Source organism: Setaria italica, chromosome IX (genome assembly GCF_000263155.2).
Source record: "Setaria italica strain Yugu1 chromosome IX, Setaria_italica_v2.0, whole genome shotgun sequence".
In the NCBI taxonomy this organism is placed as follows: Eukaryota; Viridiplantae; Streptophyta; class Magnoliopsida; order Poales; family Poaceae; genus Setaria; species Setaria italica.
In genome coordinates, this window is record NC_028458.1 from 14,573,036 (window position 1) to 14,599,160 (window position 26,125).

At 43.6% G+C, this 26,125-nt stretch overlaps 4 protein-coding genes across 5 annotated transcripts in view; 1 reads left to right on the top strand and 3 right to left on the bottom strand.

Annotated features, from left to right (window-relative positions):
* LOC101768656 overlaps nucleotides 1–2,531 on the top strand; it is a 4,254-nt gene extending 1,723 nt beyond the window's left edge. Inside the window, exons 2-6 of the mRNA XM_004982649.4 lie at nucleotides 586–668; nucleotides 1,019–1,174; nucleotides 1,636–1,746; nucleotides 1,853–1,919; nucleotides 2,001–2,531. Coding sequence (XP_004982706.1) covers nucleotides 586–668; nucleotides 1,019–1,174; nucleotides 1,636–1,746; nucleotides 1,853–1,919; nucleotides 2,001–2,269 — 686 coding nt within the window. The 3' untranslated portion in view covers nucleotides 2,270–2,531. The remainder of the gene's footprint in view (nucleotides 1–585; nucleotides 669–1,018; nucleotides 1,175–1,635; nucleotides 1,747–1,852; nucleotides 1,920–2,000) is intronic.
* Nucleotides 2,532–4,861: 2,330 nt separating this feature from the next.
* LOC101762457 (zinc finger CCCH domain-containing protein 8) lies at nucleotides 4,862–8,229 on the bottom strand. 2 transcript variants are annotated; one of them, XM_004986392.2, is made up of 9 exons: nucleotides 7,794–8,144; nucleotides 7,634–7,693; nucleotides 7,340–7,549; nucleotides 6,904–6,941; nucleotides 6,749–6,795; nucleotides 5,907–6,041; nucleotides 5,725–5,774; nucleotides 5,473–5,616; nucleotides 4,862–5,325 (listed from the first exon to the last, which is right to left on the bottom strand). In XM_004986392.2, exons 1-9 carry the CDS (start codon nucleotides 7,944–7,946, stop codon nucleotides 5,155–5,157), a joined length of 1,008 nt encoding a protein of 335 aa, XP_004986449.1. In that variant the 5' UTR covers nucleotides 7,947–8,144; the 3' UTR covers nucleotides 4,862–5,154. The 2 variants fall into 2 exon arrangements, with proteins under 2 accessions (XP_004986449.1, XP_022679170.1); XM_022823435.1 differs by lacking the exon at nucleotides 5,725–5,774 and having other exon boundaries at nucleotides 5,908–6,041; nucleotides 7,794–8,229.
* Nucleotides 8,230–9,178: 949 nt separating this feature from the next.
* LOC101769467 lies at nucleotides 9,179–17,944 on the bottom strand. Its single transcript, XM_012842709.2, has 6 exons — nucleotides 16,044–17,944; nucleotides 15,523–15,750; nucleotides 15,279–15,398; nucleotides 13,102–13,239; nucleotides 12,142–12,216; nucleotides 9,179–10,742 (listed from the first exon to the last, which is right to left on the bottom strand). The coding sequence occupies exons 1-6, from the start codon at nucleotides 17,199–17,201 to the stop codon at nucleotides 9,495–9,497; spliced, it is 2,967 nt and encodes a 988-aa protein (XP_012698163.1). The 5' UTR covers nucleotides 17,202–17,944; the 3' UTR covers nucleotides 9,179–9,494.
* Nucleotides 17,945–19,293: 1,349 nt separating this feature from the next.
* On the bottom strand, nucleotides 19,294–22,890 carry LOC101769867. The gene is made up of 5 exons (XM_004982652.2): nucleotides 22,672–22,890; nucleotides 21,946–22,346; nucleotides 21,493–21,588; nucleotides 20,347–20,406; nucleotides 19,294–19,896 (listed from the first exon to the last, which is right to left on the bottom strand). The coding sequence occupies exons 1-5, from the start codon at nucleotides 22,781–22,783 to the stop codon at nucleotides 19,672–19,674; spliced, it is 894 nt and encodes a 297-aa protein (XP_004982709.1). The 5' UTR covers nucleotides 22,784–22,890; the 3' UTR covers nucleotides 19,294–19,671.
* Between the last annotated feature and the right edge of the window lie 3,235 nt (nucleotides 22,891–26,125).

Sequence of the window (26,125 nt, forward strand, 5' to 3'; positions counted from 1 at the left end):
ACTTTGCTCGGCCCACCGCAGGAGCCCACCCGGCCACATAACTACACGAGCAACGGCCAATGGGCCCAACTCAACCAGGGATCCCGACTCGCTTCCTCGTCCCTCCTGTGACCTTCCTTCTCCCCTTCTCGCTCGATAGGCGGCGGCGCAGAGGCCCGTGGCGATTATTGGGCATGGCGGGCTGGCGGGTGGCTGGTGCTCACGCCGTTCTTCGCCGGCTCAGCGCGGCATCGGAGACGGCAGGGAGGCGCGATGGCGGTGTTCTCGCAGCCATCTGTAGCAGCAGCGGAAATGCTCTGTCCGGTTTGGGTGCGCACGTGATCAGGCCTTCCCCCTTCGGATTCTGTTTATTTGTTGATCGGGTTGTTGATGCTTTGGAATAAACTTTTTCCTTATTTCGCCATTTGATATGGGTGCTATGACCCTTATAGCTTCAAATGGTACCGGTCTCTCCACGAGAAGTGAAATGTTATTCCAATCTATCCATCAAGTACTAGTGCTGGCTTATTTCACAGTTTTTGAGTACGCGTCTTTGTTCAGAAATATCTTTTTTTAGCTAATCTTAATTGTGTTGCATTCGTGCAGGTCAATATGCAAATTTATTCAGGGCACAAACATTTGCCTCAAGGAGTATTCCAGTAAACTTTCATCAGCTGATCCGCAATGCTGTAATTCACTTGTCTCATGTTGGTTTATATGGTTATGACTATATATTTTGTAAGGATAATAAGAAAGGAACAGCCATACTAAAGGATGTGTGTTTCTCTTTCTGGTGCAACCAGACGTCTTTTATATAAGAATTAATTTGAACTTTGCAATCATTTCTGTTTGATACCAGCAGAAAATGCTTAACAAAATACTTTCTGTCATTGTTCAGTTTTGTGGTGGGTGTCATATTGGTATTCCCATCACTTCGCTTGCATCTCCTACATGTTCTATGTATGGGGCAAAAATTACATTGTCATTCTGTATTAAGTTTCTAGCTAACTATTTATATGGACTTGGCATTTCGTTGCAGGGAATATCGACTACAAGGAACTTGCTTGCAGATGATGCCATGGTTCCTATTTCTTCTCCTTTGACACCTCCACTGGGTGACGGTGAAGAAACTGACAAAAAGGGAGCTGTGGTTAAGCGACTAAAGGTCCAAGCCATAAAAAAGGATATCAAACAGGTAACAACACTGCAGTACTAGTTATATCTTTCCATGAAACTATTTATTGGCTATGTGAGTATGTTGATGGCATATCTATTAATCTGGAAAATATCATAAATTTGCTGCATTTAGACTTTGTGTTCTCTGAAATAGCTAAATATGGCTTCATGAGGTTTCAGTGGTTATGTCATCATCAACAACAAAAACATTTTGTCCCGAGCCTTTCAATGGTCGCAGGGATGCACGTTGCTGATTCTATGTTGCTGAGTGCCTGTTTCTAGAAGCTGCACTAATGGCTTAACTTCGGTTCAATTTGAATTACTAAAAACACTTGACAATAGTACTAAGCATATATGGTAACAGAGAAGGAGGTTGCACAAATTTCATCAATTGATACACTGCATGTTGCTTTTGCTGTAATATATATCATTAAGAGATGTTTTTATCTCTGATTTTCTGAAGCTTTTTGGCTGTTTTAGAGCCCAAAGAAGGTGAATCTAGTAGCAAAGCTGGTCCGAGGTATGCGTGTGGAAGATGCCTTGTTGCAGCTGCAAGTGACAGTTAAAAGGGCTGCTAAAACTGTTTACCAGGTCCTCTTTAGTGAACGTTTTGACTACTCAACTGCTTCCCTTGATACATAGTGTCAAATGACCAAAGTCATCTTTCATCAGTATTATATCGTACTAATTACTGCAGGTGATCCATTCTGCTCGCGCAAATGCAGCCCACAACCACGGATTGGATCCTGATAAGCTCATTGTTGGTAAGGTTTTTAAACAAAGCATGTGCCATCCCCTATATTTGTTATAAACTAAGTACTTTCCTGTAACCTTTCAAACTGCAGAGGAGGCCTTTGTGGGAAAGGGACTTTACCTGAAGAGGCTGTCTTACCATGCCAAGGGGAGGTGTGGTGTCATGGTGCGACCCAGGTGCAGATTGACAGTGGTGGTTAGAGAAGCTACAGCCGAGGAAGAGGCAAAGATTGCCAAACTCAGGGTGAGCAACTACAAGAAGCTAACCAGAAAGGAGCGGCAGCTTATGCCACATCGGCTCATCGAGGTTAGCCCAAGGTGGGCCCGCAAGAGGAAAGAAGAGGCTGGTGCTACGGCGTAGTGATAGTTTCTGTAATGCAGTGTCTGCCTTCATTCACCGTTTTGCACTTGGAAACAGCTAGAATTTGCCAAAGAACAATTATGTCTCTTACATGAGATATTTCAGGGTCTGGTTTGCTTGCTGAGCCAGCCTTGTTCTATTTGTTTGTTTCATCTGCATGAAACCTGTCAAGACATTGCCATGTTACCTTGACTGTAGGACAGTGTGTTTTACCAACAGTTCTCTTATACAATCAATAATTTGCATATGTTGTTTTGTTTGACTGGTCTGACTCGGTCTGTTTCTCCTGCTTGCCCTCATTATCTGGGCAAGCACCAATTTGTTCGTACTCTTTTCATAGCACAATCATTTATTGCTGCACTGCAAGCTGAAATGGTGTTGTGATCAGGTTAGTGTTTGATCCATTTCTACCTCTTGTTGCTTTCACGTGATTGTTTCACCGCTACCTGTTAGCTATGCAGAGTGGTCAACGGGTTGTATATTGATCAATGGTACTACTTTGTTAATGGTCTGATGTCGAAATGTGCATAAAGTAGCTAGCTGTTAAATATACTTGAGCTGTGTTTATTCCTTGAATATTTTATAAATCTTTGATTGTTCAGTTGCTGTTTTAGCTCCAAAGATATCCTAATGCATTAGGATGGTAGGAATGTTCTGTCACTTGGAGTACTGTACAATGAAACCATCTAGTACTTTACAGTTGCTGTTAGGATAGTTTTTGAAATAATGCTGTTAGGATACTGGCCTGAGAAAGAGAGGTCAGCAGTTCTGATGAGGCAAGTTGAATGCTGGAAACATGTGCACGACAGTTCTCTGTTTGATGGACTTCTCAAATAAAGAGGCATATGCTTCATGGAGAAATTATATCCATCCAGTTGTCCAATATTACTAATGCTCCTTAGAATTGAAATGCCAATTTTGTCTGACCCATTGTTGATTGTAAAGTTTGAAAGTTCTAATGGGCTGGGAACCTAGTTTCATATAAGTTGTCCTGTGTATGAAAAAACTTATTGCGTCCACATTAGTTTGCCTCCATTTTCATTTGGCCGCTTATTACTCAAAGATTATTGTAATTTGGAAAATCAAATATTTGCAGAATTTGCTTGGAATTTAGAGTTCAGTTGTTCATGTTTATGGTGAATGTAATAGAGAAGAAATCTGGACGTTTGGTTTCTGACTTTCTGTTTTGCATGTGTCTACGTTACTGTTTGTTCATTATTAACTGAACTGAAAACCTGCAGGTTCCCAATGAAGAGGTGAAATGTGTAAATGATTGGCGTTACACTAAGGAGGTCCAAGCGAGTCTGGCTATAATATATTTGCCCATGTGTGTATAATCTTGGGGGTGTATTTGGCAACCCAAGCAGAAAAAAGGCTGCTCTAGCCAATGTTTGTTTCAGTGGTTTTGGGGTCTGTTCTCAATAGACGGTTTCATTTAATGTGGCTCGGTTTGCTCCATCCATGCTAACCTCCCACATCAACGTGCATTGTTGTCACACAGTATTTTTTGTTGACCCATATTGTCTGGAGCCATGTAAAAATGTTATAAATCCCCAGGGTTCACATTTGATGCGCCAATAAGCAGCTCTCAATTTTTAAAGCAAGCGTGTGTTTTCTTGTACCCCATGTACCAGTAGTCTTTGTTACTGCTTCGCGCGTTTCGCTGGAAAGACTTCCTGGAACATGCTCTGCACTAGTTGAAACCTGAACTGGTCAGCAGTATAACTGTAAGCGATGCAAACCATTATTTGGGAGGTTGCACCTCAGGTCGAAAACACCAATTAAAAGATATTCGATGAAGTGTGTGGGCTATTAAAACATGACACCGCATACAGCTGTAACAATGCTTTCTTCTTTTTTTCCTTTCAAAGATTACTTTTGTTTAATTCAATCTGAAAATTTTTCAGTATTCATGGCGTTTCCGCCCTTTTCAAATGATGTGTTTTCACTAAGTTGCACTTGCACTCCCCTAATATTTGGACACAAGAATTTACCGATAGCACTCCCCTAATATCGGAACGAATCATGTCTCGAGAAAAATGCTATTATTACATACACGATTTGGGAAACTTGAAACCAAAGGCAGTTAATGTGAAACTGATCTTGAATTTTGTAGTTGTAGGTTAATGAGATTGATTCAAAGCATTAAAGACGCTCTCGATTCAGATGGATGAGGGTACTGCTGCATCCTTTTGGCAGAAATGCAGTGGCCTCTAGGATCAAGGACCAGCCTGAGCGAGCGAGATGTGACGAAGCACACAGTGGCAACAGCAGGCGCCACACCCTGCGGAGGACGCTACAATCAGGCAAAACCCAGCGGGCTGCTGCCGATTTAATTTTGACCGCAGCGCATTCTGAGCCGCCTCCTGCCCAGCATCAGGCCATTACCTTACTCGGCCGTGCAGCCTTCAGAGCGCCACATGGAGCCAACCGGACACGGCCGCCCTACGCGTGTACGAGACGCGCAGCACGGTTTGAGTGCGCTGGGCACCTCGGCATGGCGTCGATCTGGCCGCTGGCAGCTCCAGGTCCGGCCCTCACCACCTCTGCAATGCAGCTACAGTGCCCTCATACTCGGGCAGAGCCAAAGAATGCTCTTCAATGCGAAGTTACGTACGGCCGGGCAATGCGTACAACGAAGCACAGGTGCGTAGTGGCAAAGCCAAAGAATGCGTTGCTGCAATATGGCAACATGACCATTATGTGCCAGGTTACTGTTATCTACGGCAACAAACGAAGGTAACTCGCTAGTACCACCAGCACTGCTCCGATAGACTCCTTCCGGTGGTACTCAACTTCACAGCTCAGAAGCCCATCAAGACCCAGGCAACCATCAACCCGACAGCGCGTTTCGCTATGTATTACAAGCCCGAGGCAGGTGGCAATCACGGGACGACGCTCCCTTCCTTTGCTTCACCTTCTTTCTTCTCCTCATCTTCCTTTCCGGCCGCCTGCAGCTTGGAAATAGCCTCCTGTGGGGGAGGGTGGTCGAACTTGCAGTGCGCGCCATACCTGCACGTGCCAGACCTCATGTAGAAGGCACACGCCTCGGCGCTCTGCGTAGGCACCAGTGAAGCGTCAGTTTGAGTTAACATTAGAAGTCCCAGCTGAGAACCAGCGTACAACACAAAAGCTTTCTTTCCGGTGAGAATGAACATAGAGGTCACAACAATTGATGCTGTAATATAGTCTAGCAATGTTACCTCTCTCCTTGGAAGGCCAGCAAGAGTAAGTGTCACAGGCTGCTCAGGATCCCAGTTTCCGTTGGCACCAGGTTCAGAGCGGTTCATAGGATGGTGAAACTTGCATTTCTGAGAATACTTGCAAAATCCTGTCTTCATGTAAAACTGCAATACACCAAAATGAGAAAAGGACAAAAAGCTCAAATAAGCACAATAAATCAAGCACATAGATGAACTGAATTAGACATTTAAGGAGACGGTCATGCCACATACATCACAAACAGTCTCTCCAGGCCTCTGAGGATATATTGGCACAGGTTCAATCGGTGTTTTACGAAAAGAAAGCACATCTTAGTCTGCACTAGGTCATTTTTAGATTCTTATAGGCTATACAGTAGTCCTGTATGGAACATACAGCACCACTTTGCCATTTTTAGATTCTTAGTCTACACTTACCGGCACATGAGTCACATGAAAATCAAAGCTTTGCAGAATATTTGCAGCCGGGTTTAACATCGGCGCCGACATAATGGGTGCTGGAGTAGGAAGAGTAGTTTGAACCAGTGGAGCCATCAATGCTATATCCACAACTGTGCATGGCGCAAAACAATATCAGAAAAAAAAAAGGGTATAACAACGATTCCAGATGTGTAAAAAGTTGCATCAAAATTGGATGCCATGCAATTGAAGCACTAATGCTGCTGTGACATTGAAGTTGATAGGTACCAGTCTAAACATTGAAAATGGAATGAAAAATTATCTTGTAATCGCTGTCTGAAATTTTGTGGTATAAGATCAAGATGTTTTATCATGACAATCAAAAGCAGCTAGATGAAAATGGCTACAACCGCAAGAGACTGTCAGTGTCCACAAAACCTAAGCTAATGAGTAACAGACACTTAAGCAAAATTTTGAAGTGTTCCTAGCATAACTTCATGTGTTTTTATCATATCCTCACAACAGAACATATAATATCAGAAGTTCGGTTCTGTCTTTTCTATACTATTAAGACTTTCTAGAACCTCTAACTTAATGTCAGTGCAAGCTTTGCTTTCAGCATGATCTGTACATGGCAAGGCTTCTGTTCAACAGGGTCAAGCCAATACATTGCAGGCTAAGTTGTGACATTGATTAGAGTGAGCTCCTCATGGTTTTTCGCTATCCTCCTGACAGTAACACAACAAAAACAGAACAAAATGACCCATAGCTTAAAGCCGGCCTATAGAACGAGAATGCCGTGTCGTCCAGCGGAGCTTAGAAGAACTTGAGCAAATGATTAGTTATGAAAAAAATGAACCTGGCCGATAAGGATGGTTGAAGCGACAAATAGAACCATATTTGCAGCTGTAAAAGCACAGCAGGAAAAACAGTCAGATCCCTCCAAACTTTTATTCGGAAGAGGCAAAGGCAACTAAGATGGTGAATTAGTGATCCTGTTGGAGAAGAAGGTACCTGCCTGTCTTCATATAAAACGAGCAGTCCACTTCACCCTGCAATATGGGAGAAGAGGTATTAAGCAATACAAGCTACTTGGGTAGTCAATGTAAAATGTAGTATTAAACCTTAGTTTAGTGACATGTGAAAGGATACTCTAGCAGACGGTACTTTGAGAGAACCAAGAACAAGGAGAGTTGTAGAGAGATAACAATTTGCACTCATCAAAACCTCTAAACCGAGCCTGGATTACCGACAGAATCTCCAGTAGGCATAGAGCATGTTTTACCTTGTTACTTTACTGCATATTTTGCGACAGACTTATTGATACGGTTTCCAAATGAAAAACATGAATAAAACCGGATTTTACTGTATCTAGTGCCACCATAAGACAGGTACAGAAATAAAGTTTACTGCTCTAGCTAAAGAAAAACACCACTTGGTAAACACATACTGGTCTTATAGGAAGCCCCTTTGGGTTATGTGCCTCAGATGAGGCAGTTGGTGCATGCATCTTTGCTGGAACCAGATCATCTGCTGCACCAATGTGTGCTGCTGCATCAGTTGTTGCTGTATATATGGTTTCCTTTGCAATCACAGATGGCATTGGATGATTGAACTTGCAATTTGCACCAAATTTGCATTTGCCTGTTTTTGCATAGAACTGAAATGAAGGACACTTAAGCATTGCACAATGAAAACAATAAAGATAATTGCTGATAATAAAAGATGCAAAGGTAGATCTTACGGAACAAACAGGCTCAGAAGGCCTAACTGGTAAGATGGCACTATCGGTGATTAGAGAATGCTGTATTTCAGGAAAGCAGAGTCATTGAGACTTCATCATGGAGGATTAAAAAAATCTAATAGGCTAGTCAACAAAAATAAGTACAAAATAAATTTCTTACAAAAGGTGGTGGCTCGATAGAGTGCTGGCATTGATACGGAGCGAGCCAGCCCCCTTCATGCAGGAACCATCCGGATTTACGGTGACCAGGACCGTCATCCTTGACCGTCACACCGTCAGACCCGCAGAGCCAGGGGTGTCGGTTCCAGTACATGGTGCTCTCCCACCCCGTCGAGCCAACACCTTTGCCCCCAAGCTTGGGATGACGTGGGCCACCGCTACGAGGCCCGGCGAACTATCGTCGGAGCAGCACGCCATTTCAGCTGGTCCTCTCGCTCGACGCTCGCCGGTATGGGACAAATCCTCGAGGACTGGCGCGTGCGCCTGCGTGCGCGGTACGCGTAGATACGGTGGCGCGCCGCGTGGGGTGCTGGACTGAAGCTGGCGGGAAGCTGGCAACTGGCAAGCCTGCATGTGGGGGCTCGGTCGATCGGAGTCGGATCGACGCCCGCACCGTCGGCACCGAGCTCACGGCGCCGCGCCATCTGCGCAGTACCTGTGCCCAGCTAGACAGTAGACGATAAATACAGGAACTCGAGAGTCCGGACAGGATCCCAAGGATGTTCGGACTGTGAGCGTGTAAAGTCTAAGACTATCATCACGTACACGGACTTGAGAGTCCAACTCCACGGCTCCGTCCAGTGATTGTGTAAAGCGGCAAACCTTAAAGACAGTCACGCTGACAGCACGCAACGCAACTCTCGGCGTTGCACTCTCACCTGATTCAGTTTACTTCAATCTTTTGTTTGCGACTATTACTTGGTTCTCACTTTTCTTTGTCCATTTTAGTTGATCCTTCACTGCTCTCCACCAAGTACATACTCTAGAGTGAATGCTCTCCTTTTTTTTTCCCTTCGGATTTGTAAAGTGTACGGGCTTTTGCCATAATCGATCTGATCGTCAGATTCTCCACTACCATTTCGGTATGGATGTAGTCCTCATATTATAGTCCTGACTATAGAGATATGAGAAAATTCCTTATATGGCACCGGATAAAAATCTAATTCCCTATATGACACTAGAAATTTTTACCTCCCTTATTTGACACTGGGATTTAATTTCCATTCCTTTCTTGACACTTCTGTTCCTTATTTGACACTGGGATTTAATTTCCATTCCTTTCTTGACACTTCTGTTCCTTATTTGACACTGGGATTTATCTTTCGTTCCTTTCTTAGACCACACGTTAATGCTGCCCTTAAAGAGGTTTCTTCGGCGCTGCAGTGGTGATGGCTGATGCACCGCAAGATGATCAGCGTCAGTAGCGTTACGGGGAGTTAGATGAGTTTCCACGTCATTCCATTCTACCACCGACCACAACAATGGCCAATCTCCATTCGGGCGGGCACTTAGATGAGCTCCTACAAGATCAGCTACGATTTCTCGAGAAAAATGTAATTGCCATTAGGGGTACATAGAAATACACGAACATTTTCAGTTCATCCATGCTAATCGTGACAATAACCGAGTATAAAACTTCCAGCCCATGCCAGGCCCCAAATTAAACTGCTGAATACATAAGACCAAATGGTACCGAAACTGTTTCAGGTTATTCCTTCCACAGATGTCACAATTCTAGTAATGTGGCACTAGCAGATGTCTCAAACTTGGATCTATGAATACATTGGCATGAATGTAATCTTAGCACAATTCAACTCTGGCCAGATACTAGAAACGCCAGCAAGGCAAAAACGCAATGCGCCTACTCCGACAGGGTCGACTTCAGCTCTCCGCTCTTCTCCATCTCGAGAATGATATCACAACCCCCTATCAGCTCTGATTTGTAGTACAGTTGAGGGAAAGTAGGCCAGTTGGAGTATGCCTTCAGACCTTGTCTAACTTCCTCATCTGATAAGATGTCAAAGGATCCAAAGCTGATCCCTTCATTCTTCAACGCGTTCACAACCTTCGAACTGAAGCCGCAACGAGGAGCATCTGGGGTGCCCTTCATGAAAAGCATCACTGGGGCTGAGGAAATCAAGGCCTTCAGTCTGTCCTCAAGAGTTTCCTTTGGTATAACCCCTTTCTCAGACAGAACCTTCTTCAATTCACCACTCTTATGCATCTCCATCACTATGTCGGAACCACCAACCAGTTCACCTTTTATGTACAGCTGAGGGTAACTAGGCCAGTTTGAGAAAACCTTTAGACCCTGTCTAACATCATCATCTGCAAGGATGTCAAAACTGGAGAAAGGAATGTTCTCTTGCTTAAGGATGTGAACCAACTTCCCACTGAACCCACACTTTAGCTCCTCAGGTGAACCTTTGATAAATACCATCACAGGGCTGGAATTAACAAGGCTTTCCAAACGAGCTTTCAGAGCATCAGTAAGCCCGACTGGTTCAGAAACTGCACCACCCTTTCCAGTTGGAGCCTCAGGTTCCACTGTCTCAACGTTTTTGCTTCCCTGTGGTTTGAGGGGAATATTGTGCTCCTCAAAAACATCCTTCAATTCACCACTGTCATGCATTGCAATAACAATATCACATCCACCAAGCAGCTCACCTTTGCAGTACAGCTGAGGGAAAGTGGGCCAGTTGGAGAACTTCTTCATTCCTTCACGTACATCATTGTCTGTGAGAATATCAAAGCTCCCAAAATCGACTCCTTCCTGCTTCAAAATGTCAACCACTTTACGGCTGAAACCACACCTTGGTTGCTCAGGGGTTCCCTTCATAAACAAAAATACAGGATGTGAATTGACAAGCTGCTCCAATCGCTTATTCAGTGAATCTGGCAGGCCAACAGAGTTTGTGCCCTCATCAGCAGAAGATCCATTCCGCTGAGCCAATTCTTGGACCTTTTCAAGTACAGCAGGCCCAGCAGCCACTCCAAGGCTAGCAGGTACAGCGGACTCAGCAACACTAGCAGGCCCAGCTATTTTTGCAACCTTATTGGCCAGGCTAGCTGGATTTGCTCCCTCAAGAGTATCAACAGTTTTGCCTTCCTGCAATCAGATAGTGTAAGCATGAGCATGAAAACCTCCTAATAAAGAAAAATCATACAAATCTATAAAGAATTCAGTAAGAAAGATTTTAGGAACTCCTGAAGTTAACTAACAAGAAACCAATTCCTCCAGGAAAAAAAACCAATCACTAATAGGAAAATAATCTACACTAAAAATAAGAAAAGAAAATAACCAACTAGGTTATTTGACATCTTCCAAGCAGTCCTCAAACTGTGTCTTGACACTATGTTAAACAAATCCGCAATACAAATACATAAAAAAGACAGCTAAAATAGAAAAAACTGTCCATATTCATATCATACAGAAGTCGTGAACTAATGGCCAATATGTATAAATTGCTATAATTAGTGATGATCAGCTTGTTCACTCAAACAGTTTATTTAATTTGGCTCAAGTGAGGAGCTGACAAGGTGTACATCACCTGACCTCACTTGTTTGCAGAGAACATCATATGAAAGTATCACAACTGTTGGACATACATAGTATTGCACTAGGGATTTCCATTGGCACTGCATGGGTTCAGATAACAGAAAACACTTCAAAATACGCTGCAAGGCCTTAAATTTCTGAAATGTACATTCCACACAATCACAAAATACCCCTAACCACAATTGTCGTACGCCAAATAGAATCTTAATCATAGAGTATTGACAGCAACACTAAACTAATCTATACAAAATCTTTAGTTTAGAAACGTTCAAGTGAATTCGGTGGATAATACCAAGTTGTTATCGACAGTGCATATGAATGCATATTAAAGGATGGCGTTATATGAGACTCCCAGGTCTCATTGAGAAGGGAGAGAGAGAATGGAGAACTTTCATCTATTATTGCTTAATTTCAATGGATAAAAATATATCCCATTTATAGAATCCTTGTCCTGGCTTCAAAACACCTAGATAAAAGAGCTCATCCCTACCACATGGAATCTATATGGGAGGACACTAAAACAGTACCCAAACCTCAAACCAATATCTAACTACTAAATAAATAATGCTGCATAGCCTTCTGTTTGAGCAGTGCGCAGATGCTACGGTAGCCATGGGACTAGTTATGCACTTATGCTATAGTGCCATTATAGCATTGACTACATTAAAATTTCCTATTTCTAAATAAAATGCCAAATCATTCATTAGATATACTTAAATGGTGCACGATTGTAGTTCATGAAAAGATTAATGTTGTGGATCCTTACAGAACTGCCACTCATTGTGTTAAATATACTGCACTTTACGAGAACTTTGACGATATAAGAGATCCATTCAATTATTCAACCTCAGTGAAGAAGACAAGCGACATAATTCTATCAGAAACCATTGTGCAAAAATAAAATAACAACATGATAAGAAGCATGAACAAACAGTAGCAGTTGGCCTACCTTGCAGAAAACAAAATATGGCACCGCTGAAACTCCATATGCCTCTGATATTTCAGGTTGTTCTTCAGCTTCAACCTGACAGAAGTTACCAGCAAATAAGTGAATATATTTTGATTTCGTTGACTGTTAATGAACTTACTGTATACACTAAGCACCCTGAGCATAATGACCACAAAGAAGAAATATTGAATAGCATCAGCAATTACTCAGTCCAAATGTCCAATGATTTACTAATTCAGTGAAACTGCTAGATATAGGACCAATAAGGAAACAGGTTGACAATGTTTTCAAATGTGCTGTACTAAAAAAAAAAAGTCTTAAGCTGCATACAAATCACAAGCTAGCGTGACATTGAACGGAGTGACCTTACCACAACTGAACACAATACTAAACAAACACCACACGGAAAAAAAAATATTGAAACATATAAGCATGAGACTTGAAATACCAGATCATAGAGTTAGCTACGATTAGCTTAACAATTATGCACCCTGACAAGTTGGATACTCTGTAGAGTTTTGAAATTAAACTTAGTACAATTTGAACAACAATGTACAAGGAAGTTACAGCAAGTCCAAAACAATCCTATGAACAGATGGCTCATGCGCAGAAGAATTACAGCGACAGAAGTACAAGTTATTGAATTTAATCAACTGCTCCATAACATTCAGCTCTAGTTTTGCGCTTCTGCCTCACGATCAAATCAGTAACATCTCAGAATCTACAGTCTACAGACTCATGATTTTGCCGAAACAACAGGGGGGGAAACATTCACAGCATTCACAGTAAAGCAACCCAAACCAACAAGCACCCTCCGCCTCAACCACACAAAACCCTAAACTCTAACCCCGAATCCGAACCCCCCCCCCCCCCCCCCCGACGAGCCCACTCATCGGCTACCGAACCGAATCTACCGCGATCGGAGGACGAGGCGAAGGGTGGCAGCGGAAGCAGGCGTACCCTGAGGAAGACTGCGTGGGGGAAGTCGACGGCGAGGTGGGCGAAGACCTCATCCATCTGCTTCGACGCCTCGCACCATCCCGCCCAGAAGTGCACGGCGGCCGCCCGCGCGCCGGCCACCGCCGCATCCAGCTCCGCCTTCGACCCCACCTCCCTCACCGCCCCGCCGCTCGCCATCGCCTGCACTGCACCACCACCCTTCGCAGGATGAGACGGGAAGAAGAGATGCGGGTGGAGGCGGCGGTGGTGGAGGACGCCGGGAGTGGAGGTTACGGCTTGGGGTTTTCCTCTGCTTTGCGGCCGCGCGATCGAATCGATCGATCGGGTGGGTCGTGCAGAGCAGCGCGGAGCGAGCTCAGAGCCCGGATGGGTCGCCTCCTTTTTTTTTTTTTGTGCGGCTTTCCCGTGCGGCGATGAGACGGGGGCGGACGGCGGCGGAATACATTCGAGAAAGGGGGCGCGTGGGAAAGCGACGGCCGGGAGCCGGGCCGCGGTCCGGCGACGCACGTGGGGGCCCGTGAGGCGTGACCGGCCGGGCCAGAGAAAAGAAAAGGAAAGGTCACGGCGGTGGGTTTCGGCCCACGAGACATTCAATTGATAGGCACCCACAGCCCAAGGTGGTGAGGTTTCGGCTTGTTTCGGCCTGGTCCGGCGCATTTTTTGGGGGACGTGCGTGTGCGGTGGACCTGGTGGTGGTGGCGCCGCCAGCCTGGCAAAGTGACGTTGTGTGCTGCTGGGCGGCGGTGGGGTCCAGCCGCCGTCTGCGCGGCTCGCTGCCGGTCGAGGAGCCTATAAAAGGGGAGGGTCTCCGGCAGCTGGTGAGCGCCCTCGCTTGCGCAGAAACCCTAGTCGCCACATCACGGCCGCCTCGCTCGATCGGCATACCGGTCGCCTTGCTCCCATTTCTCACCTCCATCTCTCTTCAGTCTTCAGATCTGTGCACGGCCACATCAAGCATGTGCCTCTCCTTTCTCTGATGTTGGGAGCGTAGCATAGTAAGCCGGTTGCCGCGAGGTACTGTGATTTGTGTTTGCGTCTCGGTCCTTTTGATTGATGCGGTTTTGGTTGTTTTTTTCTTCCGTTTGTGTGCGTCTTTTTGCCGGATCACACGGATCGATGATGCTGTTCAAGAAATACTGCGTTATCTTCCTGATACAAATGTGAGGCCGTCGTTGCGATGGCCTCCTGATGACTCAACTGTCTTGCTGAGATCCAAGTGACAACAAATCGGCAGCTCTTCTTTCTGTCGCCTCCCCGCCTCAATCATCTGCCTATGCCTATCAATTGAATGTCTCGTAGTCGTAGGACAGGTGTTTTTATTTTCGTCGCTCAATCCATCTTGCCGCCCTGCTATAAGAGCATATGTAACTGCCTTGCTTGCTTCATATGGTTGAATTAATACGATCTGACTAGCCAGATTTAGAATGGTTGCTTCATCAAACCATCAAATAATTGAGCCCAATCCATCGATGTTGCAAACCTATGTGACCTCAACCAGACCAGTTGCAGTTTCAGTGCAGAGTTCAGACAAGCATTCCTGAAAGGTCACCAACTCTTTGCTGCATATTAGCTTTTTTTATAGCAATTACTCAAACCGCTTTTCAGACCATAACCGAAATTAGCAGCACATGACGTCTGAGACAGACAGAAAGTATGGCATCAGGGAAAAAAAAAAGGTCCCAAGCTAAACAGCAAGTGTAAAGCCAGCTAATGCAGTTCACAAATACTTGCAGCGACTTAAACTGCACCAATTAACACAGTGAAGATGAACACAGCAAAGTCAAGTACGTGCATGTTAACCGAACACAGCCGAATACGGTGCTACCAGTTTACTGAGATGGTATCTGGCGGAAGAAAGGTTAACTGAGTTATGACACGATTACATTACAGGCAATGCGGAAGCAAACTACGGTGTCAGCGTTTAACACCACTTTTCACAGTATTGTCAAGCAAGCTTATGTACAGCTGCTCTAACGAATTTACAGTGACTCCAGCAAGCTCTATCTCACGACTGATGATGGCGGAGCTTCCCCTAGTGTCTCCTAACCGTCAGCGGCATAGAAAGGAATCGACTTCAGTGGCATCACCTTCTCCTGCAATATAAGGAAGTGCTGTCAGTGAATTCTAACCTATGCCTGGTAAGAAAATGAACAGGAATAGCGTGCCTTTGTTGCTACCTCAGAGTTCTCCAGATGCTCTGAGGGGAAATGAAGCCCAGTGGAACAGTTCTCAAGCACCTCCGGACTCTTCAGCCATGCTTTGTGAGCTTCAATGGCTTTCAGCTTAAAGCGAAACATCTGCAAGTGCCAACATCCACCCATTTTCAGGCACACCACATATAATGTACAGAAAAGTGAAATGAATTATCCTGAAAGAGAAGAGAAATAAGTAGCTGACAAGGAGTAATAATGTGCTACAAACCTCAGATAAAGAAATACTTGGCTTCTCCAGTTCATCCCCCTTGACATGAATTCCAGTACCTTGACACTCTGGGCAAAATATGGATGTTATTTTGCTCTTCTTAGGTGCATTCTTTGCCTTTCTTCCTCGATTGCTCTTCCCCTTGCTAGCTATTTGGTCACTCAGCATCTCATATTGACACAAAATACTCCAGTGTAAGAGGCAGGAAGTGTGAAACAGATGATAAGCCTGCAAAATCAAGTGTAGCAAACTCATTACAGCAGCAAATTAAAAATTTAAAAAAAGGAGACTTTCTAATTAGTATATTTAATAAGATGGAAGAAAAGGAATTCTGCCACTGCATTTTTGTCTCAGGGAAGATAGCTTTGTATTGCTAATTGTGAAACAAGGATGCAGAAGGTCTAACTTTTGAATTATGTTCTCATTTACTTCCTCTGTACAAAAATAGTAAACCTGTCCATGCTGCTATGTTCAAGAAACATTATGGAATAGAAGAGCAAAGAATGCTTGAAATTACTCACCCCACTCGAATTTCTACTGCTGCAAGCTAGGTTTCCTGTATTGCAGTTCAGCAAGGTAGCAACATCCTTTCCAGGAAGCATTGGTCTCCCACAGATATCACACACTTTCTCAGCTGCTATGCGCTTCTGCTTCCTCAACTCTTTCCTCACTGATTTGCTGGATAAGAGGCCAACTTGAAGATTGTGTGAGGTACCTGTTGGGGAACCAGTCACAATAGCTTGGCTACTGCCCTGGGGAGAACTGCTTTGACCATTCGACTCTTCTGAAGATGCCTCCTGGTCCGAAAAGGACTTTCTCATTCTCTTTCCACGATGCCCAGCATCATCAATAACAAAGAAAGATCCAGCAGAGATAGAAAGGTCCTGTTCATCAGAAGACCACTTCCTGCCCAAATCATGAGTATAAGAGAAGTTGACTATGGCAAAGCCAGATTGCTCATAAGTGTTACAACTCTGAGAGCCATGGGAGCCTTCTTGTCCTACCCAAGCACACCAGATCTTGCTTATCTTCTTGCAATTCTTGTTACCTTCACAGATCCTGTATGAAATATTTCCATACCCCAAATGATGCACAGGCAAGTCTGAAACAACATCTTTTATCAATACACCAGGGATAACAAGAGGACCATCAGTTCCACTGTTTGACAGCACATGATCTTCAGATACAGCAGCAACTCTACCACTAGCATGGCCTTTTGCACAATTGCGTGCACCTTCCACACCATTACGGGAGCTAGAACCATCTCTCAACTTTGAAGTCACCTCGATCTCATTCCCTGAAACCTCAGGCTGTGGAACTAGAGCTAGCTCTCTGGTGCTCTGCGAGCTTGAATCCAGCAGGAGCGGATCCTTCTCTCGCGAGTTGTTGAAGAACAGCACTCCGTCATTAAACGGCCATGGCATCGGCCCAAACAGTGTGACCTTGGCCTCGGCGTACCGCCTTGAGTGCAGATTCCCCTTGAGGTGGTCGAACAGCACATTGTCGCTGAAGCACTCGGTGAGACAGATGGTGCAGAAGAAGATGACGCGCTTCCCGACGCGCCGGAGCTCCACATATGTGTGCCCATTCTGCCGCACCTCCCGGAGAGTGGCCTTCGCAGCAATCTCACGGATGTCCACAGGGCCATTCCTCTGGACCACCAATTCCTTCCCCACCATGGTGAAATACTCGGAGCCACCAACCTTAAATTTCCGCTTCTTTTGCTCACAATTCCCTCAAATTTCCCTCCAAAAACTACTTCCCTAACCTTCTCTTATTGAAATTATATGAAACTACAACCAAGACTAACACCTCTTCAGATCTATGCTTCCCTCCAAACCCTAAAATTACAACTTAACAGCGAACTAACGGAGGTCGGAGCGGGCCTCGATTACCCCACCCGTTTTTCCAGCTCTGTATGCATAGATAGGAAGCCAAATCGCACGAAAGCGGGCGGAATTGAGCGCCCATCCCAGAAACCGAAATTTGAGTTCCCTGGCTCACAGCGATGAAAGGGAAATATCAGCACGAACCTAGCTCGTCGAGCAATCCATCCAATCAAGCAAGGTAGGCTCCCTTACGAACCAGAGCAGGAGCCACTTGAAGCCCGGATGGATCTGCGAGGGTTGGTGGTCACCAGCAAAGGGGAGGAGCGTAGCGACCGCGAGGGATGAAGAACCGGACCGACGTGCTTCGGTGGAAGGAGGCGTGGGTGGGGGCGTGTTCCGCGGCGCGGTGAGGCAGCGGGGCCTTGGTCGCTGGTGGCGGGTGGCGGGAGCAGGTTCGCCGGCGAAGTGGTGGCTACCGGCGTCGGCGTGGGAAATTTGGGATGAGAAGGCGCAGGAGGACGACGAGAATTCGAGAAGAGAAAGGAAGGCTGGTAGAAAGCGAAACGAGAGGTGTTCGGAATAAATATGGTCACGGCGTGTTTCAGCAGACGGTTTTTTGAATGGCTCGTGACTTACCGGAAGTGGGGTGATAAAAATGGTCGGAAGCCCGGAAAAGGCAACAAAATTGTTGATGGAGTTGTTTTAACTTTTAAGCAAACATCCCTTTCTTTTTTTTGAGAAATTTTAACAAACATAGAAAAGATAAAACTATAAAATATTATCATTCACCTAGATGTTTATATACGCATATGCAACTATGCATACACCCTACCTCTATGAGCATCGACGAGATATTGAATTGACAAATCTTGGTATTAACAATATCACCGTAGCTCATAGGCACATCGTTATCAACAGAAATATATACCACTAAAAATATTGTTAATTTCTAAAATAAATTTAGAAAAATACGAGCACCCATATTAATTTGATGATTCTAACCCAAATAGACGTGCTTGATCGTAAAGAACCTTATGAACTGAGCTGTGCTTTGATTCACAAATTTACTGTTTACATTAAGATGTATTTTGGGATAATGAAACTTAAAACTAATAATGAAAATAGGAGCACTCCCAAAGAAATCTGTTCAAAACATGATTTCCTCGTTCATTTCCCTACCCTAATCGTCAATGTTTTGTGATATCGGCAGTTCGGCACATCGTCTTATGATTTCATTGGATCGTCCCATACGTTGTTTTGTAATATTGGCAGACTAGTGTTGTACTGTTAAACACGGCTCTATGTTGACCGGGACCGGGATCATATACTTTCTTTCCTCTTAAGATATATGCTCACACACGATGGGAAAAAAAATCAAACTATACAGAAACACATGCAGCAGTTCTCGTGACCGCCTCCGGTGCCCATTTCTATCTGGGCAGATAAAAAAAAAGGCATGCATCACACGCTTCGTCTCCACCATCATCAGAAAGGAAAGCGAAAGAAGATAAAAACCAGCTCTTTTTACATGTTCGCTCCGTTGATTTTGCGTCAGGCTGAACATTTCTTCTGCTTTTCGTGAGAAGGAAAAGAAGTTTCAACTTTCAACTCTACTATGATCTCTTCGGTGGCTACGGATATGCCACATCTTAATATTCTGATACTAAATTCCGAATTGACACTTGACCTGTGCACCAATCAACAACGACGTGACACCCAACCTCAGTAACGTGGTGTGTTTTCCAATTTATCTATTTTCTAATAACAAAAACAATGCTTTTGTGCCGGTCAACATCAGGCAGCAGAAACTGAGAGCCATGAGCCCATGAGCATCTTCAGAGTATAATCCTTTCTGAGGTGGCAAAGGTGCAAGGGCATATCCGGACCCAGCCATGTACATTCTTTCTGAGATAACCGGATAAAATCCTTCAAAAGCAATAGAAAAATGAAGCTGCCAACAACCAGCACATGAATCATCAACTGTCGGTGCCCTCGTTGAACAGCCGAACAATCATGCTTATACAAAATCGAACGCAGTGCTACTCCCAAAAGAGTTTCCCAGCGCCCAGGAAAGCGCCAATCACATGGTCCATTTCATATGGCATATGATCTCCAGCCTGGAGGATCCGTCGCCGAAGATATTTCGTTATCCCGCCACAACAGGCAAGCAAAAGTAGATAACGCAATATTACAGTTTATTCAGGCTAAGCTGAGCTACCCTGTGAAGAAGCAAAACGGGGCATCAGGCAGGCATGCAGAGCTGTGTCAAATGAGAGTAACGGAGGAAAGGGGATGCTTGCGAAAGGTTGCTCCAGAATGTTTATGCAGCCTCCACATTTGGTTCAGCATCCCCATTATCTTCATCAGGCCCCCCATCCTTCTTCACAAAGTCAAATCCATATTCTTCCTCCGAATAGTGCTCCTCGGCGCTTCTGCCAAAGATGAATGGTCTTCTACCCATCGTTGTAAAAGGCATTAGCCCAAAGGCACGCGCGGTTTTGATCTCTCTTGCAATCTTACGCTGAGCTTTCGCACTTATGCGAGTCTGCAAAGAAGATCAGTAAGTCAAAAACTGTGGCAAACATATGTTCAATGCAGAATTACATGTGCAACGGCACTCTCTATGGTAGTAATGTAATGGTTAAACAAGGTAACACATGAAAAAGAACATTGGCAGTGGGTTTGCAGATATGAATATAGATGTCATGCATGGCTCTTCATTTAATACGTGGATTGAATTTATAATCAAGTCAATGAAAAGATAGACATCCACCAAGAAGATCTACACACAGCAGCAAATGCTTATCTTTCTAAGAAGAAAAGGTATACATGGATGGGGTAATGCATAGAGGACAATGGCACTCAAACCCTACACTGCTATCAGCATGTATGATTAGCATCTATCTAACACAACAGGATCTGATATTACAAATGCAGGATTATCTTCCCCAAAAAAGTTCCTCGTCAGTCATCATGTATAACAAGTAGTGGTTACCTGGCTTCTCTTGATGATAATTCCAGCTTCTGTAAGAAAGTTGGAGAGGAATCTAACATTCTGCAAGGAACAGTTCCGAATATGTTAAAAAAAATGAAACTGGAAGATACTTGTAGCCACGCCATAGGAATTCATCAATCAGATCAAATATATAATCTTTGGAGAAAAGTTATATTAAATCTAATCAAACTTTTGAAACTTTGACCAACAATAGCTTTCAAAATATTTACTTTGGAAACACAAAAATGTATATGCAGATTTATCTTGGAAAGCACTTTCATAATCTTAATACTTTTATGTAGACATTATAACTATATTCTAATAGGAAAAACAGTGATCAAAATTGCACTCTGAAGCTCTTAAAAGTCAGAAGCATCAAGTATTTTTTACCGGTAGTATATATGTTCCTTGCGGAGAGGTGTCTAACAGTAAATATATAATGGCATGGTTTATAGACTAGATTTTGATTTTCTTTGCATGTAGATCTGATTTTTCAAAAGATATGTATGCATCATTGTTTCACACCTCGAAACTCAGAATGCATGGCTGCTTTTCAAGTATGTGCTTTGATACTTACTGCAGACAAGTGTTTGAGACCAAAACCAACCCAAGATATATTTAAGCTTCCTATGTGCATTAGTAACTTAAAACGAGTAGTGTACAAACTAATTTGCACTCCCTCCATTTTTAAATATATGACATTTAGGACAAGCTAATTAGTTCACCTAAATGTCATATATTTAAAAACGGAGTATTTCACTGTAATGAAGTACCTACATGTGCTAAGTTAAAATATAACAAGTAGCACAATCACAAGAAAATGTCAAGAGTACCATAGATTAGGACTAACGGTGAATATTGGTCCTGTTCTATTTGTAAATAAGATGATATTTCAGGAAAATCACATATTGACAAATACATGATAAATTAAAGGGCGGCAGGTACATTGCTTGTTAACACTATCCCGACTTTCTCGAATGGAAAAAAAGGGTGCCATTTTTAGATCAGCACAGATTTGTTCCCAAAATTCATGCTATTTAGCAGTTTAGGATTTACAAAGCAGTAGAGCACTACTAATCAACAATTCAACGTAAAATAAAAGAAAATATAGTCAATTTCCTTGTGTTTCCAGGCAGATATACTAACCCTAAAATCAGCCTTCCTCAAAACCTCCGCTGTAGTTGTTTCAAACTGTGGTCTAGGAGGGTTCTTTGCGGCTGCAGGTCTTTTAAGGTCAAGGTCCTACACACATTAGAATTGAATGAAATATGGCATTAGAATAACAATGACACAAATGATGAAAGAAAAATGTAAATCACATGTGGTATTATAAAGACTAATAGCATCAGCATTTGGTGGCTTTTAATGATCCAGGAAATAACTTATTGGAAAAGCAATGCCATTTGTTTCGCAAAGATCTGCCTAGTAAAGCATACAATTTTGCCATACATAGACAAGGACAACACTGGCATTTCTAGACAACACACTTACACCCTGAATTACTGAATGCTTAGCTTACACAGGATAACAAAACCTCAAGACTGCAAAAGATTTTAGATGTCACGTGACTACGCATTGATGAAACAAACTCCCTCTTACCCGAACATTATAAGTCGAACCTCGCCTAAAGTCGACATCAGGCCTGAAATCAAAGTCTTCATCATCCCAGTCCTCATCATCATCGTCGTCATCGTCCATTTGGAAGTTACGTGCCACATGAGCCAGCGTCTCACCCATTCCATCATTCAAAGAGTCAAAACCACCCAATGGCCCAGAGCTGCTCCTGTCGCCGAACACACCAAAACCACCCATGGACCCAGAACTGCTCCTGTTGCCCAAACCACCGAAACCAGCCATGGATCCAGAGCCCATGCCGTATCTCTTACTGGTATTCTCAACCTTATCGAGCTTCCGATAGAGTGACCCCTCGTCCACCCCCTTGTTGCTCCCAAACAGACGCGCCTCGAATTCATCCATGGTCTCACCAATCTCGCCATCCCCTGCGCATCAATCAGCACCAGAAGCATATCAGCAGCAGCGTAATTAGGAGATCACTATAGGATCAATTCTTCAATCTCATAACATAACACCTGAAGTCACTAGAAATGACGAGTTTTAGCACGCAAAAGCTGGGCAACTAATATGCGTCAGACTCAGACCTAGATCTCTAAGGCCATTCGATTCACCTTATTGTTACGACTAAATGGGAAGAGTGGGCAAGTACGAGAACTACGCGCATCACGCGGCACAAAAGGGGAGGGAGACACTGCATGGGACGGCTAGGGAGCGGCGGGGACAGGAGGAGGAGGAGGTGTGGGTGCTCACCGGACTGGAAGGAGCGGCAGAACTCGCTGGCGGCGGGTGGCCGGTGGGAAGGGAGGGCTCGTCGGAGCGAGGCGCGCCGCGGGAGAGATCGCCTCAGAGCCGAGCTCGCCATCGCGCTCGGTGGTGATTCGTCGGCGCCGCCGCAACCCCGACACCAGGGAGGAGCGGGGGAGGAGTGGGTGAACAGGGGTTAGGGGTTTCCTCCTTTTTGCGTTTTGGACCCCGTGGATGACCCCTTTTTGCGTTAATACTATCACTCCAAGTTCTTGCTTAACCGAGGGGGTGTTTGGTTATCACATGGAAGGTATAGATATTAATTAGGAGTATTAAATATAGATTAATTATAAAACTAATTACATAGATGGAGGTTAATTTGCGGGATGAATCTATTAAGCCTAATTACTCCATGATTTGACAATGTGATGCTACAGTAAACATGTGCTAATGATGGATTAATTAGGCTTAATAGATTCATCTCGCGAATTAGCCTCCATCTATGTAATTAGTTTTATAATTAGCTCACATTTAGTCCGAATATTCGATGTGACATGAATTTTAGCCCGGACTAAATCCAAACACCCCCTAAATAACTAGTACAGTAACTTTTCAAAAAAAACCTAAATAACTAGTTCAATGCTCTCAGTTTGTTTTTTGTGATGTTTCGCTGCTGATGCATTTGTTTCGTTGTGTGATTGACTGAATCCATATACTGGTAACTAGTACATAAAGCATGAAACAACTAAATATCTCGGTAAGTTTTTATATTTCAATTACTCGCAAAAAAAGGTTTTATATTTCAATTAGTTAAGTCTAACTTTAGATCGAGATGAAAAAAAATCTTGCACGCCATAAATATGGCATTGGATTTTTTTTATAACCTTACTACAAATTAATTGTTTGGTTTATTAGTATTTGAAAAGCTCATGCTTTTATAAAAAAAATATTGACTAACTGTTAGTCAGATAATACACATTCATTATGAAAATTATATTAATCAATTTGTATTTCACAAATACTTTAGTATAACATCATTTTTGTAGTGTTGGCATATTATAATGATAACTTTATAGTTAAAGTACTCCAATTTTTTCTAGGCAATGAAAACTTCTAACAATTTTTCAGATTAGTCTTGTAAAAATAAGCTAAGGGAGTACAAGTATTCTTTAGCTTGGCGTGGTACCTATTACATTGTAATTATCTCATGCCTTTTGCTTTGTGAAACATCATAATGTTGTGGTAATATGAAAGTTTGGCTGAATATGCCTCATTTTGGCATGAGGTTTATGATCGAGAAAACATGTAGCCAACACTAGATTGACGCATTTAAGTCATGTAGATGCTTAGAGGTTGCTAAAGAAATGAAAAAAAATACATACACAAAATGCTTGTTCACAATAGAGACAATCATCTTTGTAGATGTCTTTGTGTTGAATTTGTGCGAATGGCATTTACAATAAGTATATAACTATCTTGATCTTTTTACTTACAATAGTACAAGATGTCGTTCCTGGCTTATCTAGGAACTCTATGTCGGTTTTTAGACCCGGCAACCTACTAAGGGGGTAATCGAGATAGTGTTTTATACGTGGAGCTTGCTGAGATCACGAACTGGGAGGTGAACTCGAACACACGATTTAGACAGGTTCGAGCCGCTTATGTCGCATAACACCCTACATCCTGTGTGTTAGTTGAGTTGTATTGATTGAACTTGTTTGGAGGAGGTCCCTGCCTTGCCTTATATTGCTGGGGGCAGGGTTACAGGTCGGTTGTTTACAAGAATACTAATCGTATTCGACTAGAGAATCCTACTCTAATTGCTACAAGTAGTTTCCTGCACCGTAATCTCTATGTCTGACACATCTCGATGTACTGCCCTGTATCTAGGATTGTCCAAACCTTCTGGTGGGCCCATAGATGTATGGACGACAATCCCTCGAGTACTTTTTAGTAAAATGTAGCCGTTCTGAGTACTTCTATAGATGTCTCCGACTAGTTTGTGGTGCTTCTTTGAGTACTCCATCGGATTGAGTCTTCGAATGTACTCGAGTACTGCCATGCAGCTAGAATATGCTCAAGCCTCATTTAACTTGGTCTTGAATCTTCAATCTTGAATCTTATATGGAAGTGCGATGAAAAATCGCACTCCATATGAAGTAGCCCCGAACCTTAGGTTGAATTGAAGAATCAGGCTGAGAGTCAATCTTGTAATTTCACATCTCTTTTACCTTAAAACCCCAAAGAAAAAACTTTTTAGCCGATGGGCACGTTTCTACATTGCGGTGTAGTTGTTTCTTGAATCACTCTTGGATGGTTCGTTGATATGTCGCGTCTGCATTCTTCAACCTGAAGGGCATCATAGTATAGCAGAAAGCTCCATACAGGGTGATGAACGCGATCTTGATCTGGTCTTGTTCCTTGAGAGCTATCTGGTGATACCCCGAGTAGTAATCAAGAAAACATAGTAGAGTGCATCCAGTCGTTGAGTCGATGACTTGATCAATCCTTGGGAGCCCGCAGGGATCCTTTGGACAGTGCTTGTTGAGGTTTATGTAGTCGACACATATCATCCACTCGTTGTTGTTTTTCTTCCGCGCCAAGATGGGATTGGCTAGTCATTCTGCATGATAGACTTCTTTTATGAAACCAGCCGCAAGTAGTTTGGCTAACTCTTTTTTGATTGCTTCTCTTCTGTCTTGGGCGAATCGGCGTAGTCGCTGTCATTTTAGGCCTTGTTTAGTTGCTTGATTTTGGGTGTCCAAAATCACTGTGCTAGCACTGTAGCACACTATAGCGTTTCGTTTGTATTTGTGAATTATTTCCAAATATTGACTAATTAGGCTCAAAAGATTCGTCTCGCAAAGTACAACAAAACTGTGCAATTAATTTTTGATTTCGTCTACATTTAGTACTCCATGCATGTACCGCAAGTTTGATGTGATGGGAATCTTCTTTTTGCATAGTATCAAAGTTGGGAGTTTGGGGGGAACTAAACAGGCCCTTAGTATAGTTTTGGGATCCACATTTAGTGAGTGCTCGATCAACTCCCAGGGCACCCTCGGCATATCAGATGGCTTCCATGCAAAGATGTCTCGGTTGGTCTAGAGGAAGCTGACGAGCGCATCTTCCTATTTGGGATCCAGCCCTGAGTCAATCATGGCTGTCTTAGAGCTATCGCTGGTCATGGCTTTGATATTGACCTCACTTGCCGGCTTGACCTTTGTTGCCCCCGACTTCTTCTCTAGGATCTCGAGTTCTGTCGGGGAAAGTTTCTTGGAGGCAGTGAAGACTTGCATCATCGAATTTGGCACCTGAGTAGTCGCTGCCAGTTCGACAGCTTTTGTGTCGTAGTCGTATGATTTCTTCAAGTCTCCGCGCAGGGAGAGTACTCCCTTGGGTCCCGGCATTTTGAGTACTAGGTACACGTAATGCGGGATGGCCATGAATTTGACCAGTG